The 24,627-nt window shown below is 36.7% G+C and overlaps 1 protein-coding gene across 1 annotated transcript in view; it reads left to right on the top strand.

The window, feature by feature from the left end:
* Window positions 1–20,574, top strand: part of LOC127640699 (metabotropic glutamate receptor 8-like) — a 190,777-nt gene extending 170,203 nt beyond the window's left edge. Inside the window, exons 8-11 of the mRNA XM_052123396.1 lie at window positions 2,062–2,198; window positions 4,794–5,729; window positions 17,351–17,597; window positions 20,035–20,574. Of these exons, the coding sequence (XP_051979356.1) occupies window positions 2,062–2,198; window positions 4,794–5,729; window positions 17,351–17,597; window positions 20,035–20,084 (1,370 nt within the window). The 3' untranslated portion in view covers window positions 20,085–20,574. The remainder of the gene's footprint in view (window positions 1–2,061; window positions 2,199–4,793; window positions 5,730–17,350; window positions 17,598–20,034) is intronic.
* The last annotated feature ends 4,053 nt before the right edge of the window (window positions 20,575–24,627 follow it).

Raw genomic sequence — 24,627 nt, 5'->3', positions numbered from 1 at the left:
CATCTTGATATTACTATGTCTGAAAAACTTTATAATAACCAAAAGAATCATTGAAATGGTTTAGTGTTTGTAACACAAATCTAAACCTCTGTACTCTTTTTTGTTAGACTTTATTTGGTTTTTCACATGGGTCAATCTCAACACAATTGCTCAAACAGGGAGGCCAGCAAATTATTAGCTACCAAACTTTCCTATGGCAATACAAAAAAGACTAGATGAGGAGAGTGGATATTTCTTTTCTTCGACAGAATGGAGCAAATGGAGATAAAAAATAATTCAAGCACAGTTTGATCAGATGTGGACATACTATACATGGTAATTTGAACCCAGTAAATGTGTAATTTTACAGCATGATAGAGGGAAAAGTGTTTTCAGGTATCAAACAATACTGTTGTATTATTAGGTGTGCTTAGCCCTGGTTACCAAATACCAGTTCTGAAGAGACAAGATTGGAAGAGCATATGTAAGAACATGTTAAAGAGCCTTTCAGTTTAATCAAATCTTAGTTCTCAGACATCTTGAAGGTGATACATATTCAGCATAAATTAATAACTTTTGTTATTGTTGATTTGGGGTTGTTGTTTTATTTATTTATTTAATTTCAAAGATGTAATTTTGTTTGCAATGTGACCACTTTAACTGCTAAACATTAGCCTTTTATCACATTATCCTCTTCTTGTTTAGGAACCAAGTACACCCAACCCTGTGCTATATATAAACGGAAGTCCCTTGGAGGCAGAGTGTCTTTTAGAAATAATGATGGGAGGTGAAAAGGTCTGCAAAGTAGATGATGTCACCATGGCTCTAGTGGTTCTAATGGTAGTCTACATCGTCTTCAAGACTGAGTATGATTCAAAGATGTGTAACACTCTGAAATGCATTGAAAAGTATTTAATGTGCCATAATGCGAAAACCAAAATGCTACCCACAGTAATTAAAATGGTCAATTGCTTGTTTAAATTAATGTACATTTATGGAGTTACATGATGTGGAATGGGTTATCTTTTTATAAACATTATAAATATTCAGTTATGTTAAATTACATTTAAGTTTATGAAACGTATGAATACATACAGAGATTTTTTTTTGTTTGTTTGTTTTTTATTGAAAAAGATGTAATTATTCCTTAGTTTTCAATTCTCAGTGTTTTTTCTCAGCGTGCTGTGATTTAGATTTTATATGTATACAATAAACTTTTCATGGAGAATCATGGTGCTGTGTCTATGTTGTGAAATGGGATTGAGGTATGAATTTATAAAAATAATGCCATACAGGATGTCTAGAAACAGGTTAAATAAGGAACTCTGATGGGTCTTTAATGCAACTGAGAAATGGTTCCTACTGAAACCTTTTTGAAAAGTTTCAAAAATGAACCTTTAAGGTTCCCCTACAGTTGAAATCTCCAGGAACCTCAAAAGGTTCATTTTTGAACCTTTTCTTCTTAGAGTGTAGTTTTAATTTGTTGGTATATTTACATATGTGACAAAAGGACGTATTTGACTGTTGTGTAGTTTCTCACTGTTTTTTAGTGTCTAACACCATGAGAGCCATGATTTAAAGATGTTATGTCACATTAAAAAAGTTCAGTGTTTAAAAATGCATCCCAAGACTTTTGTGTTCTGTTCCGTCTTGCTGTTTTTGATCACAAGAATCACACGAATGTGTCCACAGGCTCTTTACTTATTTTGTTCTGCTTCATTTTTTTAAATGAATTGTACTTAAGTGCTTAACTGTTAGCCCTAATAAAAACAGATAACAAATGAATCCACTCATGCCTTGTTGGTGGTTTAGTTCGAGTTATGATTAGACAATGACCCTGACTTCATTTTTAGTTTATCATTGACTGTAATTTATTCACTTTGTTGCTTGAATGGATCCAGAATATTATGCTTGTTTTGTTTACGCAGAAACCCTGATGCTTTTTATGTCTCCAGAAATGTATTACAGATTCATCTCAGCTATGGGAGATTATGTTGCTAAGGGCGTCTGATTCAATATTGCACACAATAGAGAAATGTTACAGTCATGTCAATCATAATTTTGTTTCCTCTCTTTGGACAGGAAGTGCCAAGACCCCTGTTGTGTTTAATGAGAATGGAGATGCCCCTGGACGTTACGACATCTATCAGTATCAGATATCCAATAGGTCGGCAGAGTACAGAATCATTGGCCACTGGACAGATCAGCTGCATTTAAATGTAAGGACTGACTATATTTCACCTTAAGTGTACAAAAATGTAAAGGCTATTTAATGTAATATATTGTTATGATGATTACGGTGTAGACAATTTTCATAGTCATTCTGATGATGGCAGTTATATCGTAAAATTGGTGCTGCTGATTGAACATCCATAGAGTTCATTTTAAGGGATTGTTCACCCAAAAATTAAAATTCTCTCATGATATACTCACTCTCACGCCACCCCAGATGTGTATGACTTTCTTTCTTCTGCAGAACATAAATGGAGATTTTTAGAATAATATTTCAGGTGGAATATTTCAATAATATGTAGGTCCATACAATGTAAGTGAATGGGTGCCAACATTTTTAAGCTCCCACATAAAGCGAGCTTAAAAGTAATCCATATGACTCCAGTGGTTAAATACATGTGTTCAGACATGATATTATAGGTGTGGTAGAGAAACAGATACATTTTAAAGTCATTTTGTGTCATACATTTTCCTTTCTACCCAGTAGGGGGTGATATGCACAAAGGATGTGAATCACCAAAAACAGAATAAGGAGAAAGTGAAGTAAAAAGGATTTATATATTGATCTGTTTCTCACCCACACCTATCATATCACTTCCTAAGATATGTATTTAACCACCAGAGTCATATGGATTACTTTTATGTTGCCCTTATGTGGATTTTGGAGCTTCAGAAATTTGGCACCCATTCACTTGCACTGTATGGACTTACAGAGCTGAAATTGTCATCTTAAAATGTTTATTTGAGTTCAGCAGAAGAAGTTAAGTCATACATGTCTGGCATGGCATGAGGGTGAGTAAATTTTGAGAGAATTTGCATTTTTGGGTGAACTATCCTTTTAAGTAATTTTGGCTCCTTCGATGTAAAAATGACCTCTGTAGTTGCTGACAGAGATGTCAGGGTTTGCTGACGAAGAACCAGAGAGTTTCAAACTGAAAAAGGTGATTTAAGGAAAAACTCATAATACAAAAGGCCCAGGCAAAACCAGAGCAAAAAAAAATATACGAAAAGCAAAACTGACAAAATACCTGAGAAAACAAGAATTAACCAGGACGACAGGAAAACAAGCTCAGACAAGAGGACAACACAAGGACTTGGAGTAGGGGAAGAGTTAATTTACCATGGACTGGGCACGTATAAAGACCTAGATGGAATTATTTTCACATATTGCTCCATTACTTTTTTTTCCTTGGAATATTAAATAATAAGTTTAGCAGAATGTCTGAGCTGTTATTTTCCATACAACAAAAGTGGATGGGGACCATTGCTGTCAAGCTCCTAAAAGGACAAAAAGCACAATAAAAGTATTCCATATGACTTATTCACCGTATTCCAAGTCTTCTGAAGCCATATGATATCTATGAGTGAGGAACAGTCTGAAAAAGACTGAAAGTTGTTTCTCTCTGCCTGACAGACATGGTCAACTTTCACTTTCATTGCATAGAAAAGAATAGCTTGGAACTTCTGCTATAAATATTTTCATACATACAGTTCAATACAAATGTCAATTATTGGTTAAAACTAGGGCTGTCAAGCAATTTAATTGAATTCCAAATTAATATAATTTATTATATTTAAATAATATATATAGAGAGAGAGAGTGAGAGAGAGAGAGAGAGAGAGAGAGAGAATAAATATATAATAATTATTCAGATTGTTAAAATTCATTACATTTTTGTGTCAGACAAGTTAAACATTGATTAGGCAATACAGAAGTGGCTTTAAGAGGAAATATATTGTTTATTTCCATATCATTGAACATAAGCTTATCATTGGCCTACAGTCCACAGCAATCCATTTTGTAACTGAATTTGTCAATCTGTCCAATGTAGATTATCATAAGGGCTTTTTTATGACGTGCACCTATATCCGACAGAAGCTCCTATAGCGTCTTACTTTGGTTGCGTCATATCATAAACTGTTTTAGGAAGCTGTGTCAAGTTAAACTTAGTTTGAAATATGTCTTGAGAATACTTCCTCATATTGTGCTGTCAGGGTGGTTTGTTGCCTATACAGCTGTGCATTGCCTGTTTAGCTGGAGTGGCTCTTACTGATCTATGCTGACTGACTCGTAAATCCATGAAGGTGGTACTTCAAGCTTATTCACAGCAACACCATCTCTTCAATGGCATCCAGTGTATAAAGCTATCAAAAACCTCCTATATCACATATTTTCCACAACTCATGTTGTCTGAATTTTTTTGTGTACTGAAATTTATTGGGAAGACATTTTCTAAATGTTTCATCAGTGGAACAATCCAAATAATTTTTAAACAACTGTACAACCCATTGAAGAGACTGTACTTCTATCAATCCTTCACAGCCTCAGTGTCATTCCCATCAAAAAGTAAAGGTGGCACTTCTATGAATAATGTATATTGCTCCGATGGTAGGAAAATTCTGTGTTACATCCCGAGAGCATGATTAATTGCGTAATTTTTTTACGCGTTATATTTTATATAATAAATCACACTGAATTAAGCCCTTGTTAAAATATAAATAACAAGTTTTAGATTTTATTTTGAAATGTAAATGGTTTTTGACAATTCCCAGAATAATATGATAATGCTGTCTCTTTTCAGATAGATGTAATGCAGTGGGCGAGTGGGGACTCATCCCTGCCCCCATCCGTATGCAGCCTGCCCTGTCAAACTGGCGAGCGGAAGAAGGTTGTGAAGGGCGTGCCCTGTTGCTGGCATTGCGAGCGTTGCGAGGGCTACCACTACCAGGCCAGCGAGTTCACATGCCAGCTCTGCCCGTACGAGCAAAGCCCAGATCAAAATCGCTCTGGCTGCCAGCCCATTCCCATCATAAAGCTGGAGTGGCACTCACCCTGGGCCGTGGTACCCGTCTTCATTGCCATCCTTGGAATCTTTGCCACTACGTTCGTGGTGGCAACATTCGTACGCTACAACGACACGCCTATCGTACGAGCCTCTGGAAGGGAGATGAGTTACGTGCTGCTAACCGGAATTTTCCTGTGCTACGTCATCACATTCCCAATGATTGCAGCACCCGGCGTCATTGTTTGCTCATTCCGTAGGATCTTCTTGGGTCTGGGCATGTGTTTCAGCTACGCCGCCTTGCTAACCAAAACAAACCGCATCCATCGGATCTTTGAGCAGGGCAAGTGCTCGGTAGCGGCGCCACGTTTCATTAGCCCTGCCTCCCAGCTAGTCATCACCTTCAGTCTGATATCGGTTCAGTTAATGGGTGTGTTTGTTTGGTTTGTGGCCGACCCACCTCACACCATTGTGGATTATGGTGAGCAACGCACACAGCACCCAGAAAATGCCCGCGGAGTGCTTAAGTGTGATATCTCAGACCTGTCGCTTATCTGCTCGCTGGGGTATAGTATCCTCTTGATGGTCACGTGCACTGTTTACGCAATCAAGACCAGGGGAGTGCCGGAGACCTTCAATGAGGCCAAACCTATCGGATTTACCATGTACACTACATGTATCATCTGGCTAGCTTTCATTCCCATCTTCTTTGGGACAGCACAGTCTGCAGAGCGGGTGAGTCTATTATTTAAAAAAAATCGTTTTAAAACCAAAGAAAAGATGAGTACTTTTGACAAATGTTTAAAATGTACAAATGAGCCAATCCCTCTTTTGATATAGACATCGCCTATCAGTTTTCATCGAGAACATGCATGAGCATTAGCTGGGCTAATTTATGATACAAATGTTATTTGCTTGTAATCTTGACTAGCCATTTTAGAGATTTCAGTCTTTTGCCAATCAAGTAAATGTAGAGGGGTACTTTTATTAATTGAAAATAGTGTCAATCAGGCTGCCCAGAGTCAGATTTCCTAAACATAGGATGGCAAGGGAAGACTCATAAATATTTATGAGTAAAGCACTACCTGATTGGTAAAGGTTAGGTTTAAGGGCTAGGGTCAGAGTTATGGTTGGGTTATAATTTCTCAGACTCCTCAAGAAGCTCATTCCTGATGAATATTACTGATTTGTCCAATCAGGTATGGCTTTCTTCATAAATATAAATTACTTATCCCCTGCCATCCTACGTTTTGAAAATTCGCTGCCCTGAGGCGATACCAACATGGACGCTGAGTGACCTGATTTGCTTTAAAGGGACTTTGATACTATTCACTTTATCTTGGTAAATCTCCTGTTATCAGACACTGTTTGATCCAGGATAAATTAATCAGGGGTGTGTAACTGACAATCCAATAAACATTATAAAAAATGATAAACTGGGTTCAGCGCCATCAGCCAATCAGCTTTGACATGATGTAATTTGCCTGCTGAAAAAAAGAGCAGATGAAATCCTCACTTACCATTAGAAAACCATTCTAATGAATCTCTAATAACCATTCTAAATAAATTATAATGGTTTTAATGGTTAATATGGGAATTGTATTGTTTAATGGAAACTATAATAGCCCCTGCGGGTCTCTTTTGGTAATGAGTTAACTTCTTTTGGTGGCATGTTATGTCTAGTTTAATACCAGAGTGATTAGTCACAATGTTCATGATTGGCTCAAAACTTTAAATGCATTTTGCATTCTACATGCATCAGCTAAGCAACTGCCACTGAGAATGAATGGGAATGCTAGTAAATAGCTCTCTCCAGGTGTTATAGATATCCTTGGATGCCTCAAAAGTCTTTTTAGCAATTCAGTCCACTCAGCGGCAATCTTTGGAACACATGTTGGTAGGCTATGCAGCTATTTCTCTAAACAAGTGGCATACAAGTGCAGCTCCTATCTTCTTGAATGGGGAAAGACCAAAATCTCCAAAACGTGTACTCGATTTAATTGACAGGCGATGCCTGTCTCTAAAAGGTGATTGGCTCTTTTACATGTATGGCAGGACTTCATTTTCTACATTTGTTGACCGTTGGGCATTACATTTTCTCCCATTAAGTGCCAGTCTCTGCTAAATAGTCCAACAGGCTTCTTAACAAGATTAGCTTCAAAAATGCCCTTTTTGTTCTGCTTTACTAACTAGGTTTTTACAGGTATGCTGGTCCACAAGATAAACCAGCACCAAACCATCATACACCAGCCTGGAGAGACAGAAGTTCATGCTGGTCTAAACTAGTCTTTTCAGAAGTGTTTTGCAATTATTTTTAATGACAGAATAAAATTATGTTGTTTTTAATAATATCACATTCATTTTGTCGGTAGGAGTCATTCGATTATGTCTATATAAAGAGCAGAAAATGTTAACTTAGCAAATGCCTAAATTATTATTTTAAAAGAAATGCCCCTAAAATCATTGAAGCATGTAATGTATCGGCAACTTTTATGCTAATATATATTATTACGATTGTCATTATCTGTCTTGGCATAGGCTAACTCTTATTTGTGTCAACTGAAAATTGCACACATCTCCTCACTGGCAACTCCATCAGTGTGCAGTCCTTTTTAGTCTGTTATAAGATCTTTGCATCAAAAAATGTATAAGTGATCTTTATCGAATATATAGAGATGATCAAACATCATCCCAAAGGAATACTATTGCTGTTATTGGTCAACAAATAGAGCATGCAGTCTCTGTCAGTCTGGGCCAATATGGGGGCTATGATGTTGATGACATCAGTGGTGGTCAACAGACTGTAGAATCTAGTCTGGGTTCTTTCATGAAGCAGGATATATTTATGTCCAGTGCTCATTAGTGCAACTGCCAAGAGAAGCCGAGATTAAAAACAGAGTGCCTTTACTGTACACATATTCTCTGCATGTCTTATGTCCATGCTGTGTGTTGAGTTTTCTGTCAGATTTTAATGTCAAGTTCTATGTTTAAGGACAAGAGAAGGGGATAGTTCACACAAAAATTGAATTCCTTTACTCAGAATGTAAGCCTCAGACATCACTTGAAAGTGATTGGTGATTGAGGCTATCAGTCCCTAACGTTCTAACCAGGGACTAAAAATTAAATGTTTTTCATTTTGGTTCATTCTGAGCAGAAACTGTACTTTTTTTCTTTCCAGTTCCGGTGGTCTGTGGCCTCCTTTCCAAATAGTAACCCGTAAGAATGAAATAAAAAAATCTGTAATAACATTCTTTGGTAACGCTTTAGATTACAGCCCGCAATAAACAGCGTAAGTACACTGAATTTACAGTGTACCTTTTTGTTGTAACCCGCACAAGAAGAGACAGTCACAATGTATGTCAAAACTGCGTTTTATTTGCAGGCAAACAAAAGCACAGCACGGAAAATCCAGAGGGAGAATGGTCAGGGTAGCGTAGGGTCAAAAGCCGGGGAAACAAAGTCGAGTAAAGGGGCAAATCCGGGAGAGAGTGGTCAACGAGAGTGGGGAGGTCGAAGCCGGGAAACAGGATCAGAGTAGACGGGACTAGTGGGAGCAAAAGACAGGGGAACGAGGGGAGCTGGCAAGCTAAGAGGAGGACAAGAGGAGTTCAAAACTAGACGAGACTAGCGGGGGGCAAAGACACGGGAAACTAAATACAATAACCAACACCCGTGAAACGGATGTGCTGTGGTATTTATAGGGGAAGGTGCAGGTGTAAACCATGACAGGTGATGAGACGAGTGCAGGTGAAACTAATGTGCAGGAGTGCAGATGACGCGAGTGCAGGTGGTCATAATGTTCTGGGGGATTGGAAACGCGTGAGAAACTAGAGGAAGGGAGATAACCTACGAGCATGTGAGCGAGTAGGAGCAAAGTGGGCGAGGGGGCGGAGCGAGCGTGCGAGCTTGAGGAGTGAGTGTGTGTGCGACAAAGCGGGGATGGGGCAGAGGAGCGGGGTTCGTGACAATTGTAATAATAGTGTACCTATAAATTACTTACGTGTAGGTATAAGGGAACAATATGCAAAGTTTGGTCAATAAAGGTGTAACAACCTGGAAAATTACAAATAATTTGTACTGTAAGTATTTTATTACTAAAGGGTAACTACTCTAATATTGCATGGTATGTATGACCTATATGCTAAACAATATGGAAAATTACAAATAATTTATACTGTAAGTATTTTATAACTAAGGTGTATCTACTTTAATATTACGTGGTATGTATGACCTACTATGCTAAACAACAATTTAACATTTGCGAGAAATTTATCAAAAACATACACTGCGCACCTTTTTGTAATAATACATAGGTATTATATTATAATATATATATATATAGGCCTAGGATTTTTTTTAACCACGGTGTACATATTCTATTATTACAGGATACATGATGGAGATTACTGACCAACAAACCTTGAAATCTAGGGAAATGAGTTAAGTTTCTGCTCTGATTTTTTTTTTTAATTTTCTAATTTTCTTTTTTTAGAGCAAAAGAGTAGAGGATTTATTTGGGTCATCAAAAAAAATGTAAAACTAGACAAAGCAATTCAGAAAAACAAGGACAGCAAAATTAGAACTATTGAAACATTTTTCTGTAGTTACTGTGTAAATATACCATTGTTACGTGTTGTTACAGTGTAAGTCCAACTTGTTATCCCCTTTTTCCATGTAGTTATAGGGTAAGTGCAACATTTGTGTGCTTTAATTTGAAGTGATGCTTGTTACCCCTTTATTCTCAAAACTATCATATTATTCCCTTTTACCTACAAGTGCAGTATGTACTGTGTAGTTACACTATTAATACAAAAAAGGTACGCTGTAAATTCTGTGTACTTACAGTGTAAATTGCAGGCTGTAATATAAAGCGTTACACATTCTTTTTTATATTGCAGTACTCTGTGCTGAGGGTGATATAACAGTTGCAGTGTTGCCAGAAATCACAAGAGAAACAAGTGACCTGGTCTGGAAAAACAAGTCCAAATTAAGTGACCGAAATAAGCAAAAATAAGTGATTCAGTTTTTTTTCTGTGTGGGGGAATTATCAGCATAGAAATCATAACAAGCATAGTATTTAAAATAATGTTTGTTTATTTGTTTTTTCAATAATTTTGTCTTAAACAATAGATGGGGAGAGTTGACAGCTGTGATTCGTAGTTAGATACAATGCATTGTGCTGGGATCCAAGCACCAACAAGTCCAGATTCTGAGTGTATTCTGAAAATAAACCCAAAAAACAGGACTGACAATATTTGTAAATAATATATGTGTGTGACTTTATGAAAGAAACAAGCCAAAAGTCATTTTTAGTAAGCAGAATTGACAACACCAATAAGATGAATGCCTGCAAAGGAGGAAATGAGGAGGAAGCTTGTTAAAAGGTGTGGTATCCGCATAGAAATAGGATAAGTGAGAAAATAACATCTGGATTAACCATGCATTAATATGTTATTATATGCTATAAAGTTGTCAGAAGGCCAGCTACATCCAAAACATGCAATTTGGCAAATAAATGTTGCATTTCAGTGTACGAAGACTGTATGCACATGGGACACATCTTAAACCATTGTACTGTACGGCGCTATTATCATATTTTTTTTCTTCTATTTTTAATTAATTTTTTGCTTCTGTTAAAGAGACTTTTTCATGGGCAGACCGTTAATTCTGAGCGGGGTAGTTTTATGTTTGAAGTACATTGTATATTCGCTTACGGTGTGTAAGGGACCATCTGCCATCGCCTGCCATATCACCCTGCGGCTATTGCCTGGTTGACCGCTAAAGCTAAGCAGGGTTGAGCCTGGCCAGTACCTGGATGGGAGACCTCCTGGGGAAAACCAAGGTTGCAAGTGGTTTTAGGGAGGCCAGCAGGGGGTGCTCACACTATGGTCTGTGTGGGTCCTAATGCCCCAGTATAGAGACGAGGACACTATACTGTAAAAAAAAAGCGCTGTCTTTTGGATGGGACGTTAAACTGAGGTCTTGACTCTCTGTGGTCATTAAAAATCCCTAGGGCACTTTCTTGTAAAGAGTAGGGTTTTAACCCTGGTGTCCTAGCCAAATTCCCCCATTGGCCCCTATCTATCATGGCCTCCTAATAATATCCATCCTTGAATTGGCTACATCACTCTACCATCTCCTCTCCACCAATAGCTGGTGTGTGGTGGGCGGTGGGCGTGGCGTTCTGGCGCACTATGGCTGCTGTCGCATCATCCAGGTGGATGCTGCTCACTGGTGGTGGTTGAGGAGATTCCCCCTATACTATGTAAAGCACTTTGAGTTTGAGAAAAAGCACTATATAAATGTAAGTTGTTGTTGTTGTTATCTGAAAGGTCCAGCCACTGCACTAAATCATCTGTGGTTGAAATGTGGTCGAAGTGGGGGAAGGGGCCGACACTATTCAGGGTTGTTGCATCCAATATACTGACATACACAGTACATATCATATATAACACATGATTGTTACATTTTGCTGTAACTTTGTTACACATGATTGTTAAACTTTTTCAAAGTGTGGCTTGAAAAATAAATAACCAACTGGTCATAAAATTCAAAAGCACAAACACTCATGTACAGATATGACAGTTCTTCAATGTATTATATCCTTATATCAAGCACTTTAGCTAAGTTAAAACAGGTTCTCCATTGAAATAACAGAGAAGCCGTTTTTTTCTGTGCTTTCTTATTGTCCTTATACTTTTTTGCGCTTTATTATCAAGCAGTAACACATTGATATACTGTACTGTAATGATTCATGTATGGAGTCATTAAATCAGAGACACTCTGTCTTGAAAACCGAACAGATGTGGTCAAAAGAGACGCAAATATAATCAGATATAAATCACTTTTGATTCGATCACCCTAAACTCCAAGCAATAAACAGGGGCAGGGCACACACACCACGGGTGTGGGAAAGAGAATGAAATCAAAACTGATGCAGTAGAGTTAAGTGGTTTTCTTGTTTCATTTTATCTGTCAAAATGACAGAAAGCATTTGAAATTATCCTCAATGTCTCCAGAAATCTGTAAATGACAGAGAATTTTCGGTTTAAGTAATCCCTGCCCATGAGCACCAAGGCTCAATGTGTCTGGAGCATGTGCACTAACCACTGCTAGTTCACCCAAAAATGTAATTATGTAATCATTTTATCACCCTTATGTCTTTCCATACCTTTATGATTATCTTTTTTCTGCGGAATTCAAAAGGAGAGAAAAGCAATTTAATGATAATTTAATCCAGTCCTGTTGGCTGAATTTAACTCAAAATTGTCATTAAAGTAGATTATTCGACTCATGTATCATAATCCAAATCATCTGAAGGCAAACGTCACTTTATATGATAAACAGTCTGTAATGTAACTTATTTTTTACTCTCAATTTAAATAAATGTAATTATCAATTATGTACAGAGCGCTGAATCCAAAATGGCAGCGATATTAATAACATCAAACCTCATTTGTTCTTTCACGTCTTCTGACCAAACGTTATGACCAATCCTGTGACATGCTAGAAGACAACATTTGGGTAATTGATGACAGAATTTTCATTTTTGTGTAAACTATTCCTTTAAAATAAATTAAGCCAGATATTCAGATTTCTCAGAATGTCAAAATTTGCCTCAGCTTTTCCAGCGTTTAATTATCATCAGCTAGATAGCATATCTCATTGACATTACCAGAACTGAGATATGATAGGCTTTTTTTTTCACTCAGCGAGGTGGCTACACATGCACACGAGGGATTAGAAGTGCAGAATTTACCATAAAAGCTCTCCTGTGTTCATTTTGAGAAACTATCACTTCAAAAAACAAACAATGTACACATCATGCCCTCAGGGTGGTATTAAATTAGACGATATGTAAAGGAGGAAATTGTTTCCCTCAAATCTATGACTGTTTTTACATTCCTCCGTCATGACAATAGACTGATTCCAAGAGTAACGAAATCCGCACGGCGTAATTCCCGCTCTGTTATCTCTCCCAGGCTTATTTCTTGGGCCCTCACCGATGTTAAAAAGATTAAGCCACTGCAATATGAGGACACAGATATGAGGCATGTCTCTCTTATTCACATCTCCCCGCTCTGTGCTCATTAAAACTTCCATTCTGTTTCTTACAGCTATGCATCGAGCATAATTTGAATCTGCTGTGCAGCTCCTCATTTCTGCTCATTTTCTGCATAAACTGTCTCATTTATTCAGTGTACTCCCTTCATTTCATCAATTAAAGGATTAATTCACCCAAAAATGTCTGTCAATATTTACTCACCTTCATGTCATTTCAAGCTCGTATGACTTTCTTCCATGGATCCCAAAAGGAGAATTCTGAAGACTGTGCTTTTGCTCTTTGCCATGTAATTAAAATGAATAGAGACTGAAGCTTTACAAGCTTTTACAATGCATAGACAATATTACAAGTCCTGAAATCTGACTTGTTACTGAAATCCACATTGTTATTCACTGAAAATCTTGACTTCCACTCTTGCGCTCATTGGCAATGAGTTTGTGAGAGAAGTAGCGATGTCCTAATCGTGAAAGAATTGTTCTTTTGAGTCAGATCTTTTCAATGTATTGGTTGATCCTGTTCACGTTTTTTTTTTTATTTTTTTTTTAGAGTGATTTGTTCATGGATCAAAATGATTGGTTCCAGTCCCCATTCATTGTAAATGCATGGAAAAGAACAATCAGTTCATTATTTACATTCTTTAGTATTCCACAGAAAAATGTAAGTCCTACAGGTTTGGAACAAGATGAAGTTGAGTAAAAAAAAAATGACAGAAATGTCAATTTGGAGTGAACTACTCCTTGAACTGTCTAATTTCTTCAGTATAATCCCATAATTTTCTCATTTAAGGGGGCCGATCCTTCATTTAGCACTGTGATCACTTGAGTTGAACATCATAGATTGAGGGGAGGAACAAAATCCTTTGTTTGTTCTGTCAGAGTTCTCTCACTTTGCATTGCATTACAGGTGAACAGATGGAACAGATGAGAAAACGATGCCTGACAGTGGTATTTAGTGTTCAATGAGTCATCCACAGTTTTATGGACACTTTGAATTAATTCCAGTTTTTATATACTGTTGTTGGCTTGTGTTTCATTCATTCATGGTCACATTCTGCGGTATTGATCTTTAAACCGCTTAAGCTCCCAAAGATATTTAATTAAATGCAGTTTACTTCTTCCTGCTGCTTTTTGAAAATGTGTTTTCTTCTTGCACACCTGCTGTTTTTGTGCTACTTACTGACACTGTGAATTACAATAGGCACATGCAAACACACAAACACACAAAGGCATTTGTACATTTGAATTGCATTTAAAGACACATTTTTTTTTTTAGTTTTTCTGTCATTCATATGACATGAGCTGGCATGACATGGCATGATGTGACATGTTATATAATATCATATGATATATCATATCATATCATGTAAGGGATCATGTACAGTCAGGAGATGTTATTGCAAAATAAACCCTGCCAGGGTAACCAGGACCCCAACGCAAAGCATAGGGGTTTACTTTGCAATTACAACCTATATATATTGATTCGCTTTGAAATTATGTCATTATGAGAGAAGTAATTAATTGTTGAACAGCAGAAATCCACCTCTGGTTTGCGTCGGAGTTCTGTTGGTGTTTAATTTGTAATTAATGACCATCTGATTGCTCATTATGCATCTTATTACCAGACTACTTGCCAAATAAATAAACCAAATGCACATGAAACATTGATTTGAATTTAAATAATTTTATTAGCTTGTAGAGATCGCACAGTGATCCAAGAAGCAGGAAAGATGACTTGCAATACCCAGATGAACGGTCTGATATGTGGATGTGCGGTTGTTACTCAGAAATATAAGACAGCTAGATGGCGCCATTGACCAATCAGAATAGAATACTCCAGAGTATTCTATTCTGAAATAATAAGGCTCAAACTGTTTGGTAAAGAATAAACTGTTTCAAAGTATTTCTTCCAAACAAATCTTATAAAAGCTGTACTGAATAATAAAAAATTAAATAAAGTCCTACAGAAATTGTTAGATAATTTTTTGATTAACAAATTATAAATTCTGCTTAAGTTCAAATCAGGCAAAAATAAAAACCCACATCACACTGCACACATCAATTTAAAGCCATACAGTTCATTTGATTTAATTCTCCACCCAACCTAAAAGCCAGGGCTCGTTCTTCAGCTAACGCTCCATTTCTCCTAATATAAATGTGAAGAGTTTTATCTTCTGCTTCAGCCACAGCAGTCATATATTATAAATTCCTGCTCATTAGCCTTCTGATCACTCACACCAATGGTAAGGAGTACAGTCATATATTTGTTAGCCAGGTTAGCCATTTATCAAACTATGAGACATGGGCCTGGATTCAGATTTGTTTTTAGAAATCAATCAATATTGTTTTTAATGAATGATACAATATGGATTTTCTATAGTGAGCATTTACTACTAACCTCTGGTGAACTGCTTTACATAACTAATATTGCTCCCAGTCTACAAAGAATTAATGACTAGTTTTAGTTGCAATTTACACTTTTTCAAAGCCCCTTAATGAATTAATATTTTAAATGTAAAGTCTTTTGTGCCCATCTTTATAGCAAAACGTGATAAAGAACCGATAACCGATTAAGTGTAAATATAAAAATATCAGTCAAACCGATTATCCGTCTACCTCTACTGATTTTAGAGACATTTCTTGTTATCCTTGCTTCCGTTGTTCAAGTTGTGTTGATATGTAAATGATAACATTTTTGAAATAGTCCTAAAGTTTGACCAAATTTGATATTATTTTGGATTGAATTTGATTGGATCAAGAAAAGTAGCTGTTCTATTACGCCAACATGGAGTCAAACCTGAATATTAATTTACATTCTCACTCAATAAACCTCTTCATTGCTACGGCAAGCATCACTAAGTATTACATGTTGGTATGTAACTTACCCCACACCATTTGTACTATGGATATGAATTATCCCTCAAATAATGTAGCTTGTTGAGGAGAGGTGTGCTATTACTTTTCAAAGTAAATACTGGGCTTGAGACTTGGGTGGGCTCTTTTGACTTTAGCCTGAATGCAACCACCCAACACGAGCACCTAGCAATGCCCTAATAACTGCCAAGAACACCCAAGCAATCACATAGTATGGTGCTTTAAATGACTCAGAACACCTTAGTGACCACATAGTAACACAAAATAATAGTGGGCTAAAGCACATAACTATAAATCAGAAGGTCACTGGTTCGATCCCCACAGCCACCACCATTGTGTCCTTGAGCAAGGCACTTGACTCCAGGTTGCTCCGGGGGGATTGTCCCTGTAATATGTGCTCTGTAAGTTGCTTTGGATAAAAGCGTCTGCCAAATGCAATGTAAATGTAAATAGTATCTGACACTATTTGCACCAGGGTGCAATTAGTATCTATCATTATTTGCACTGGGGTTGGGGTGCAAATAATATCTGCCACTATTTGCACTGGTGTGTACATGGCATATACCATTATTTGCACCTGGGTGAAAATGGTATCTGCCAAAAAAAATGACAAAAATCTAGTTAATATTGGCATGGCCTTGGTTACATCAGTAGAAAAGAAAGTAATTTCAGAAGCAGAGAAAATTATTTTACATTTTGATAAAAGATTTTGGAAAGGAGCATTTTTTCTTAAGAATGACTTTCACTGATGTATTGTGCACAACAAAGGGGCAGTCACATTAGGCTTTTTTTTTCGGACAACACAATGGACAAGGATATGATGTCACATGGGAGGGCTTCTGGTGTAAGTAAAAAAATATAAGAAATAACAAATAATTTTAGATTAAAAATATTTTGACTACTCACTTTCCTGCAACAATAAATCAATGAGATTTGAAATCTGTATTCTTTGTAATGAGCCAAGAGGTCAGCTTCGATCTTCTATTGATCATGCGTCCCCTAGTCATACGGATTTGTAGTTCAAAGTTCACAAAACATGAACTTTCGATAAGTAACGTACAGTAGTATGACATTTCTTCACACGAGTTTGTGTTTCCGATCTCCCATGTTTAGATACATTTAAATGGGAGTGAATAGAGTGCGAAGTGAAGTGATGGCCCCTTAAAGGGATAGTTCACCCAAAAATTTAAATTCTCTCATCATTTACTCACCCTTATGCCATCCCAGATGTGGAACATCTAAAGAACACAAATGAAGATTTGTGGAAGAATTTCTCAGCTCTTTTGGTTTGTACAATGCAAGTGAACAGGTGCCAACATTTTGAAGAACAAAAATAACAAAAGGCAGCAAAAAAGTAATCCACAAAAAACATTGAACAAATTGCTCAACTTTTAACCATTGCTATCACCATTTCTTTTTAGATGTACATTCAGACAGCCACGCTGACCGTCTCTCTAAGCCTGAGTGCGTCTGTGTCTCTGGGGATGCTCTACATGCCCAAAGTCTACATCATCATCCTGCACCCGGAGCAGAACGTCCCCAAGCGCAAGCGCAGCTTCAAGGCCATTGTCACTGCCGCCACCGTGACCAACAAGCTCAGCCACCTGGCCAGCGAACGGCCCAACGGAGAGGTGAAAACCGAGCTCTGTGAGAGTGTGGACAATTGTAGTGAGTAAAGACATCTTCTCTCTCCAGCAAAACCATAGTAGAGAAAATGTTATTACATTTTTAATATGGCACTTGTATATTTAAGTCATGACAACTCTTAAGTTGGTAGGTTTGATCTCGGCAAACTAGATCTGCTTACGCTGTTACTGCTGCATAGCCATTGCAAAGACTTGCTACAACTAGAACATACACCTGCTGCATCAAGCATGTTGCTGCTGCTGCTACTGCTGCACTATTAGATGTACATCCAATCCCTTTGAAGCAGATCTAGACAGGTGCTGCTAGGGAGGAGGAGGGTTAAGAGAAAAGAATCGAACGTAGCATGTACTATCCGAGCTGATTGGCTTAACAAATTACATGTCAAAAGACCAATAAGCTTGCGCTATGTAAAGTTTCAGTTCACCCAAAAATGAAAATTTATTTATATTTACTCACCTGCAGTCTTTTGTAGTTTCAAACCCATATGCTGTTGTTATTCCTTGGATCACAAAAGTTTAATATTTTTAAGAATTATTGCGTATCCCTCTCCAATAGTTCAAAGGTATCACTTTCGTTAAGCTCCAAAAAGAACAAAAAGCACCATAAAAGCACCATGTAAGTAGTCCATTTTACAAGTATTCTGAAGTCATATGTTAGCTTTAAATTGTCAATTTCGTTATTTACTGATAATCTTCCCCTCTGCCTGTTCACATCTAGCCAATGTTCGTATCCAAATTCAAAAATGGCATGTCACGTTTGGTTATGACACATGTGAGAACAAATGTGAGACCATGCAAGAACATTTTATTTACGATGATGTCAATTACGTAAACGCACCATTTTTTAATCTGGATGCAAACATTGGCGAGAAGTGAACTCTGGCGAAGGGGAAGATTATCAGTGAATAACGTCTAACACTTCAGTCTGTTGCCCACACAAAGCTATTACATTTCTTCAGAAGATGTAGAATATGGATTGTTGACCACTTTTACGATATTTTGGAGCTTGATGACATTTTGAACTTTCACTATGAACTTTCGTTTTATGGAAAAGTTCTGCGTAAAGAATTTTAAAAATTTATAGTTTTCTGTTTGACAGAACATGAAAGAAAATTACAGCATATTCATCTGAAATGACATGAGGGTGAGTAAATAATGTCTGAATTTTCATTCTTTTTGGAACAATTCCTTTGATGTTGACTAAACCGTACACACTAATGATCTGATAACCTCTATGGTTCTAAAACGTTTGCATTGGTTACAAAATTAGTCTCCCTTAAGTGCTTATCTTGTCATCTGAAGCTTTTTATTAAGAGGAAATGAAGCTGATATGAATGTATTCACTAGCGTATCATTGCTACTTCATTAGCTATGCTGCCTGCACTGTCTGATGCTAATACTAGTTGGAACATTAAGGTTACAATCACATCTCATAAAATTATGTCTCAGTGAATGTGAATTACTGACTGCCAGCTCATTTCCACAAACAAACTGAGGCGAGGGGAAGTGGAATCTGTGCTAAATGTATTTCAGAAGTCAATGTTGTGTTACCTTACGTAAGGGAACCGATCATTTACCAAGGAGGGCATGCACAGGTCCACAGCGGTGTGTTAAAGTTAATGCAAATGTTCAGACCCTCACTAATGTGCCATGACCCTTCTGCCAAAGGGCTCTAAGACCGGGGCCAGATCATAATGAGTGTCAAATGTGGCATGTAATGAATAGGCAGAGAATGCCATTTGGAGGGCAAACACATTTGGGGGAGTTTCTTCATATATTTAGTTAATATTCTGTAAATGCAAATTTACTTTTTCATTTTAGTGAACTATTAACATTTGCTAATCAGTCTTGTGCCATTATCAGTTATTAGCTGTGTGATAGACCAATATATACTGGTATTAATATATAAGGGCAGATCAATTGGCTGAGATGTGGCCATTATAAGATAATTGTGTCATAATTTACTCACCCTCGTGTCGTTCCAACCCCATCTGATTTACTTTCTTCTGTGGGAACACAAAATTTTTATTTTAAATGATGTCGCTCACAGATCTCCATCCTTAAAACAGCTGATAGCAGCTGTTCTGCAGAAGAAAAAAGGGTGAGTAAATAATGAGAAACATTGCCAAAATTATAACTTATACTGTATATTAACATTATATCATCTATTGGCTACTCTGCTCTCTTAAAAACACATACAGTATTTCGTATCATTATTTTCTCAATTGTTCCTTCCTGCATTTAAATCAAAATGAGAGGCAAAATTATTTTCAATCTATGAAACAAAGTAAGAATTTCATCTTGATGGTCACAGAATAAAGTCTGGAATCATAACTTCCCAGATACATAAAACAAATTAACTCAATATACCACAATTCCCTTGTGTCTTGCAACAATATTGTGTTGTTTGCTTCCTGATACACAGCTGTCTTCTTAAAACTGACTGTTTTCATTTTCAGCACCATCCACAAAAACAACCTACGTCAGCTACACCAATCATGCCATATGAGCACACGACCTGAAAAGAACATTCAGGAATTGTTTGGCATGATGCTGTCTGGCTCAGAAACAAAGGGAACCAGTGAATGAAACCCAAGCATGAGACATCAATGTTGTTTGTGGACAAAAGGATGGACTCATGAAACAAGATTCTAATTATAATTTTTTTTCTGATATTTTTTAAGGACAGGAGACAAAATCTGCCATTTACATTGGAAGCCAATGACATAGGGGCACTGGCATATGGGGGTAAGAGAAAAAAAAATGTAAAGGGACAGAACAAATATTGGAGTCAACCATGTTACATGTTATTCTAATTGTAAGTAATTTGTGGTCGTGAATATTTTCTCATTCTTGTCCCACAGTGTCAGATCTGCATTTGAAAATGCATTTGTCTCTTTTGTATTGGCTACTCTGGTCTATAATGTCAGGTTGTGAGTGTGCACATGCCATGGTTGAAGCATGCCAATTAAATTTTTATACAAATAATTTATTTATAATAAAGGAATGTTTTTGAAATGTGGAGGGCTCTTGGCTGTTTGGACATTATATTATTTGAGGATGAAACACAGTACAATATGTGTAATGTGAATCGTATGGGTAACTCATCAGTTACCTAACAACCAAAAAGTCATGGGTTTGATTCCCTGGAAATACAGAAAATGATCAAGTGTATATCTGAAAATCACTTTGGATAAAAGAGTCTGTCAAATGCATAAATGTATATGCAATTAATAATTAACAGCATCAGAGACATCAGGTAAGAATTTAAAGGGGTCATGACATGAGGAATTACATTTTCCTTGATCTTCTCACATGTTAGAGTTCATTATATTATAAAACCTGTTTCAGAACTCAAAACTTGTTGAAACCAAGCTGCCTACCAAACGACTCGTTCCCTACTACTTCCACAATGTGATGTCTCAGCAAGGAGAGAGCAGGTCAGTCAAGAGCCGAGAGCCAATCAGAACAATGGGAGTTTACTGTCAAGTTTTAAAGGAGAAGCAGCACCAAAACGAATGAGGGTGGAAAATTATAATGTTTTACAAATAGATGACTTATATCTGGGGAAAAAATCTTTACTAATATTATAAGTGGACCTCAAATAACCTATTAAAATAATATGAAGAGGCACATCATAAACCATTTAATGTCAAAAGAAATTTCATTTGGAACTCATTTCCTTCCATAATGTGACATTTGATTTTATCCATCAGGAAAAGTGGGCATTCCATTACAGAATTTGCAATCTAAAAGGAAAGTAATTTAAGGGATAAGTTATTACAGTACAGTTTTATAAAAGTTGAAGACCGTTGTTGGGCAAGTTACTCAAAAAGTCAAAAAAAATTTTACTAATGACTTTACTTTTAAATTACTTCTTAAAAAAAATTTACAGAACATTTTTAGTTTTTCTGCTCAACAAATTCAAAATAATGTCTATATTTCCTCCTCGTCCATTGACACAAATAGAAAAACAAATAGACATACATATGAACATAATTCATATTTTGAATGGATTATACATTCATAATATTATTGTATAATTATGTGTAACACAAGTAATGTACATGATACTTATTGCCTAAATTGAAAGGCAGCAACTGTAATCTGATTTCAAAGCATTACACTACTTTATTTACTAAATTAATTAGATTACAATTTATTTGTAATCAGATTACACCCAACAAGGATGAACACCAAAAAAATTATTTGGAATAATAACTTCCACAGATGAATCATGAACAATAAGACAATCAATGTATTATTTTCTGTTTCATTGTACTTTTTGTATATTTTATCTAGATCAACCAACCAGTGGTGCTCTTGCTATCGTGACTGATGAAATGAACACCCCTGTTCTAGATGTATAACATAGGCTAAATATAGAAAACTACTCAAAAGTTTGATCGAGGAATTTTTTCCAATAAACATCTAGATAATTTTATTGCCCAGCCCTATTGATAACATTGCATTAATCTCTCACAGCAGCCCAATAATCTCGGTGATAGATAGTTATATTACAGACTACAGACGCACAGAATCTAGTAAGCAGAAATATGAAATTTTCATCAATATATTCCTTCAAATTAGAGGCAGGATTAATGCTGATATATGGCTTGAGCAAGTTAAACTCACATGACACAATCATGCAAGTGGCCTTTTTCACTGCGAAAAGCCCTTTCAGGTGCTGCTGTGATGTTCAGGTGTAAACTATGCTCGAGGGATTCTCCACAGTTGGCACAAGATCTGCAGCTGCCGTTCAAGTTTTTTACGTGTGATTTTATTTGAAGGGAGTCACAAGACTCCAATAAAGCCAATAAAGTTGATAGATACAAATAAAATCAGGACAGGGAAGTAGCGAACACAGACGGTGGGAATGAAGTGCATTAAAAGTACAGTTACTGCACTTAAAATATACTCAAGTAAAAGTATAACATTTTTAAACTACTTAAAAAAGTTAAATTCTTGGGGAAAAGTAGTTAATTACAGTAACTTGAGTATTTGTAATTTTTTACTTTACACCCTGTAGCTATGCATTAATATTTTTCAGAATAAGAGGAGTGTAAGGTCGAAAAAAGATCCAAAATAACCTGGAGAATTTGTGTCATATAACAGCATTTTATATTCAGGTGAGTCTTGCACACAAAAACGCCAAGCCTGCAAGTTGGTATAATTTATGAGCTGAATCCAAGCAGGTGTACTGTGTTCCCAATATAGCAAATAGCCAATTTTTCCAGAGCATTACATTTTTTATTTATTGCTATGTTACGAGTACCTTCCAAGCAGCTGCAAGACTGTCTTTCTTGAACTTTCCTGAAAGAAGAGAAGAACTCCAAATAATGGTGAGTTCTTTGGAACATACTAAGAGTGATGTGACTGCCATAATTTAATTGTTTTGTGTGTGTGTGTGTGTGTGTGTGTGTAGGTTTATTTTATATTTTTGCACACAGCATTTTAAAAAGCCTTTACTGTCTATATACTCTTTATATTTTCATACATGTCTGTCAAATATGACCTTTAACGTCCACCAGTAAAAATTAAGTCTTCCTTTTACCTAACTTAAATATATTTTCAAACAAAAATGCAAATCGTTTACACATTGACTTCACACTAGGTTTTACAAAGACATAATTTATGAAGGGTTGAAGATGTCTCGAATCCAGTCTGACGTAGTTAATTGGCTTTCTGACAGACATTAGATTTCTGCAACTAAGCCACTTCCTTGTAACATGCTTCTATGTGCACTCAACCCAATTATCTCTGCATAGAGCTGCTTCTCACTAATGACTGTCTCTACTTAGGACTCATGAGATATGAAAAAAGCATTGATATCAAAAATAAACAGGCCTCTAAATATTTCTGGCACTTCAGAGGTTTCTGCAGTGCTCAGCTTGGTGGATGGCATCTTTCCCTTTGACAAACACAGTGGGACTGGCTTGAAAACTAAAATAATTGAGAAAATTGGCCACGTGCTGTCCCGATCGATATTTGCACTGTGGAGGAAGAATGTATCGGTTACTGTTGTAACCTCCGTTCCCTGATGGAGGGAACGAGATGTTGTGTCGATGTAGTGACACTAGGAGTTGCTCTTGAGAGCCCCAATGAAAATTTGAATGAGAGGAATTTGCATGCCACTCCCCTGGACATACAGGTATAAAAGGATCTGGAATGCATCCACTCATTTATTATGTTATGGGAATGTTAAAATGTATCACCTAAAAAGACATTCACTATTAATAAAAGAGTTTAGATGTCTTAAAATAGCATTATGTAAGGAACAGAGTGAAAAGTAAGCGTTTTACTTGTGATTTGTGTGAAGGGGAATAAAAGTCATTAATGTAGTAGCACCTGGGGCATGGACACAAGGGTGGCAGGTGCCACCCTAGAAATTAGTTTTGCCACCCCACTTGCCACACCAACTCGGACAATTAAAATGTCACAGTTTGCATGCTGTAGACGCTGATGTAAACACAGAGACGGTGCGAACATCTTAAACCATCCATGTCGTGCATGGTCACAGAGTGACAATGTTCCGCCCCCAACTCATTTTGGAATGAATTATGAAATTGTCTTATTCTGATATGAAGTATATACACTAGTTTGCACTATGAATATATTTCCAGGCCATTTAAAGTGTGAAAAACACCTTCGATTTCCATCCTCATCTTATCGTTATAAATCTAATTTGCTGTTTTTTCATCTGCTATTTTAACCACGCCAGCCTTGATAGATTCACATAAGGCAAGAGGCTAATTGATCACAGGATTGGATTCTTTCAAGCCTGAGAGCAAAATGTAGACTTTCTTTGGGATCAATTTGCCCAGCATTAACTTAGACGCAGCTGTCCCAGAATGCCTTTACATGCAGCAGAAACTGTAAGGGCTTTTCTCTGGTAAGGTTACCCTATTTGTAAAACTTTTCTTCCTTCCCTAAGCAACCTTGCCTTTTTAATTTATTCAGATCCATATTCTCTAAACAAGGATGGAAAAAGGTGCCTTGTTTAGCATAATGAGCAACTGCTGCGCGACGTTAGAGGTCCATACTAATATATC

The sequence above is a fragment of the Xyrauchen texanus genome, chromosome 49, assembly GCF_025860055.1.
Source record: "Xyrauchen texanus isolate HMW12.3.18 chromosome 49, RBS_HiC_50CHRs, whole genome shotgun sequence".
NCBI classification, from domain to species: Eukaryota; Metazoa; Chordata; class Actinopteri; order Cypriniformes; family Catostomidae; genus Xyrauchen; species Xyrauchen texanus.
This window is presented reverse-complemented; position numbering and strand designations above follow the sequence as displayed.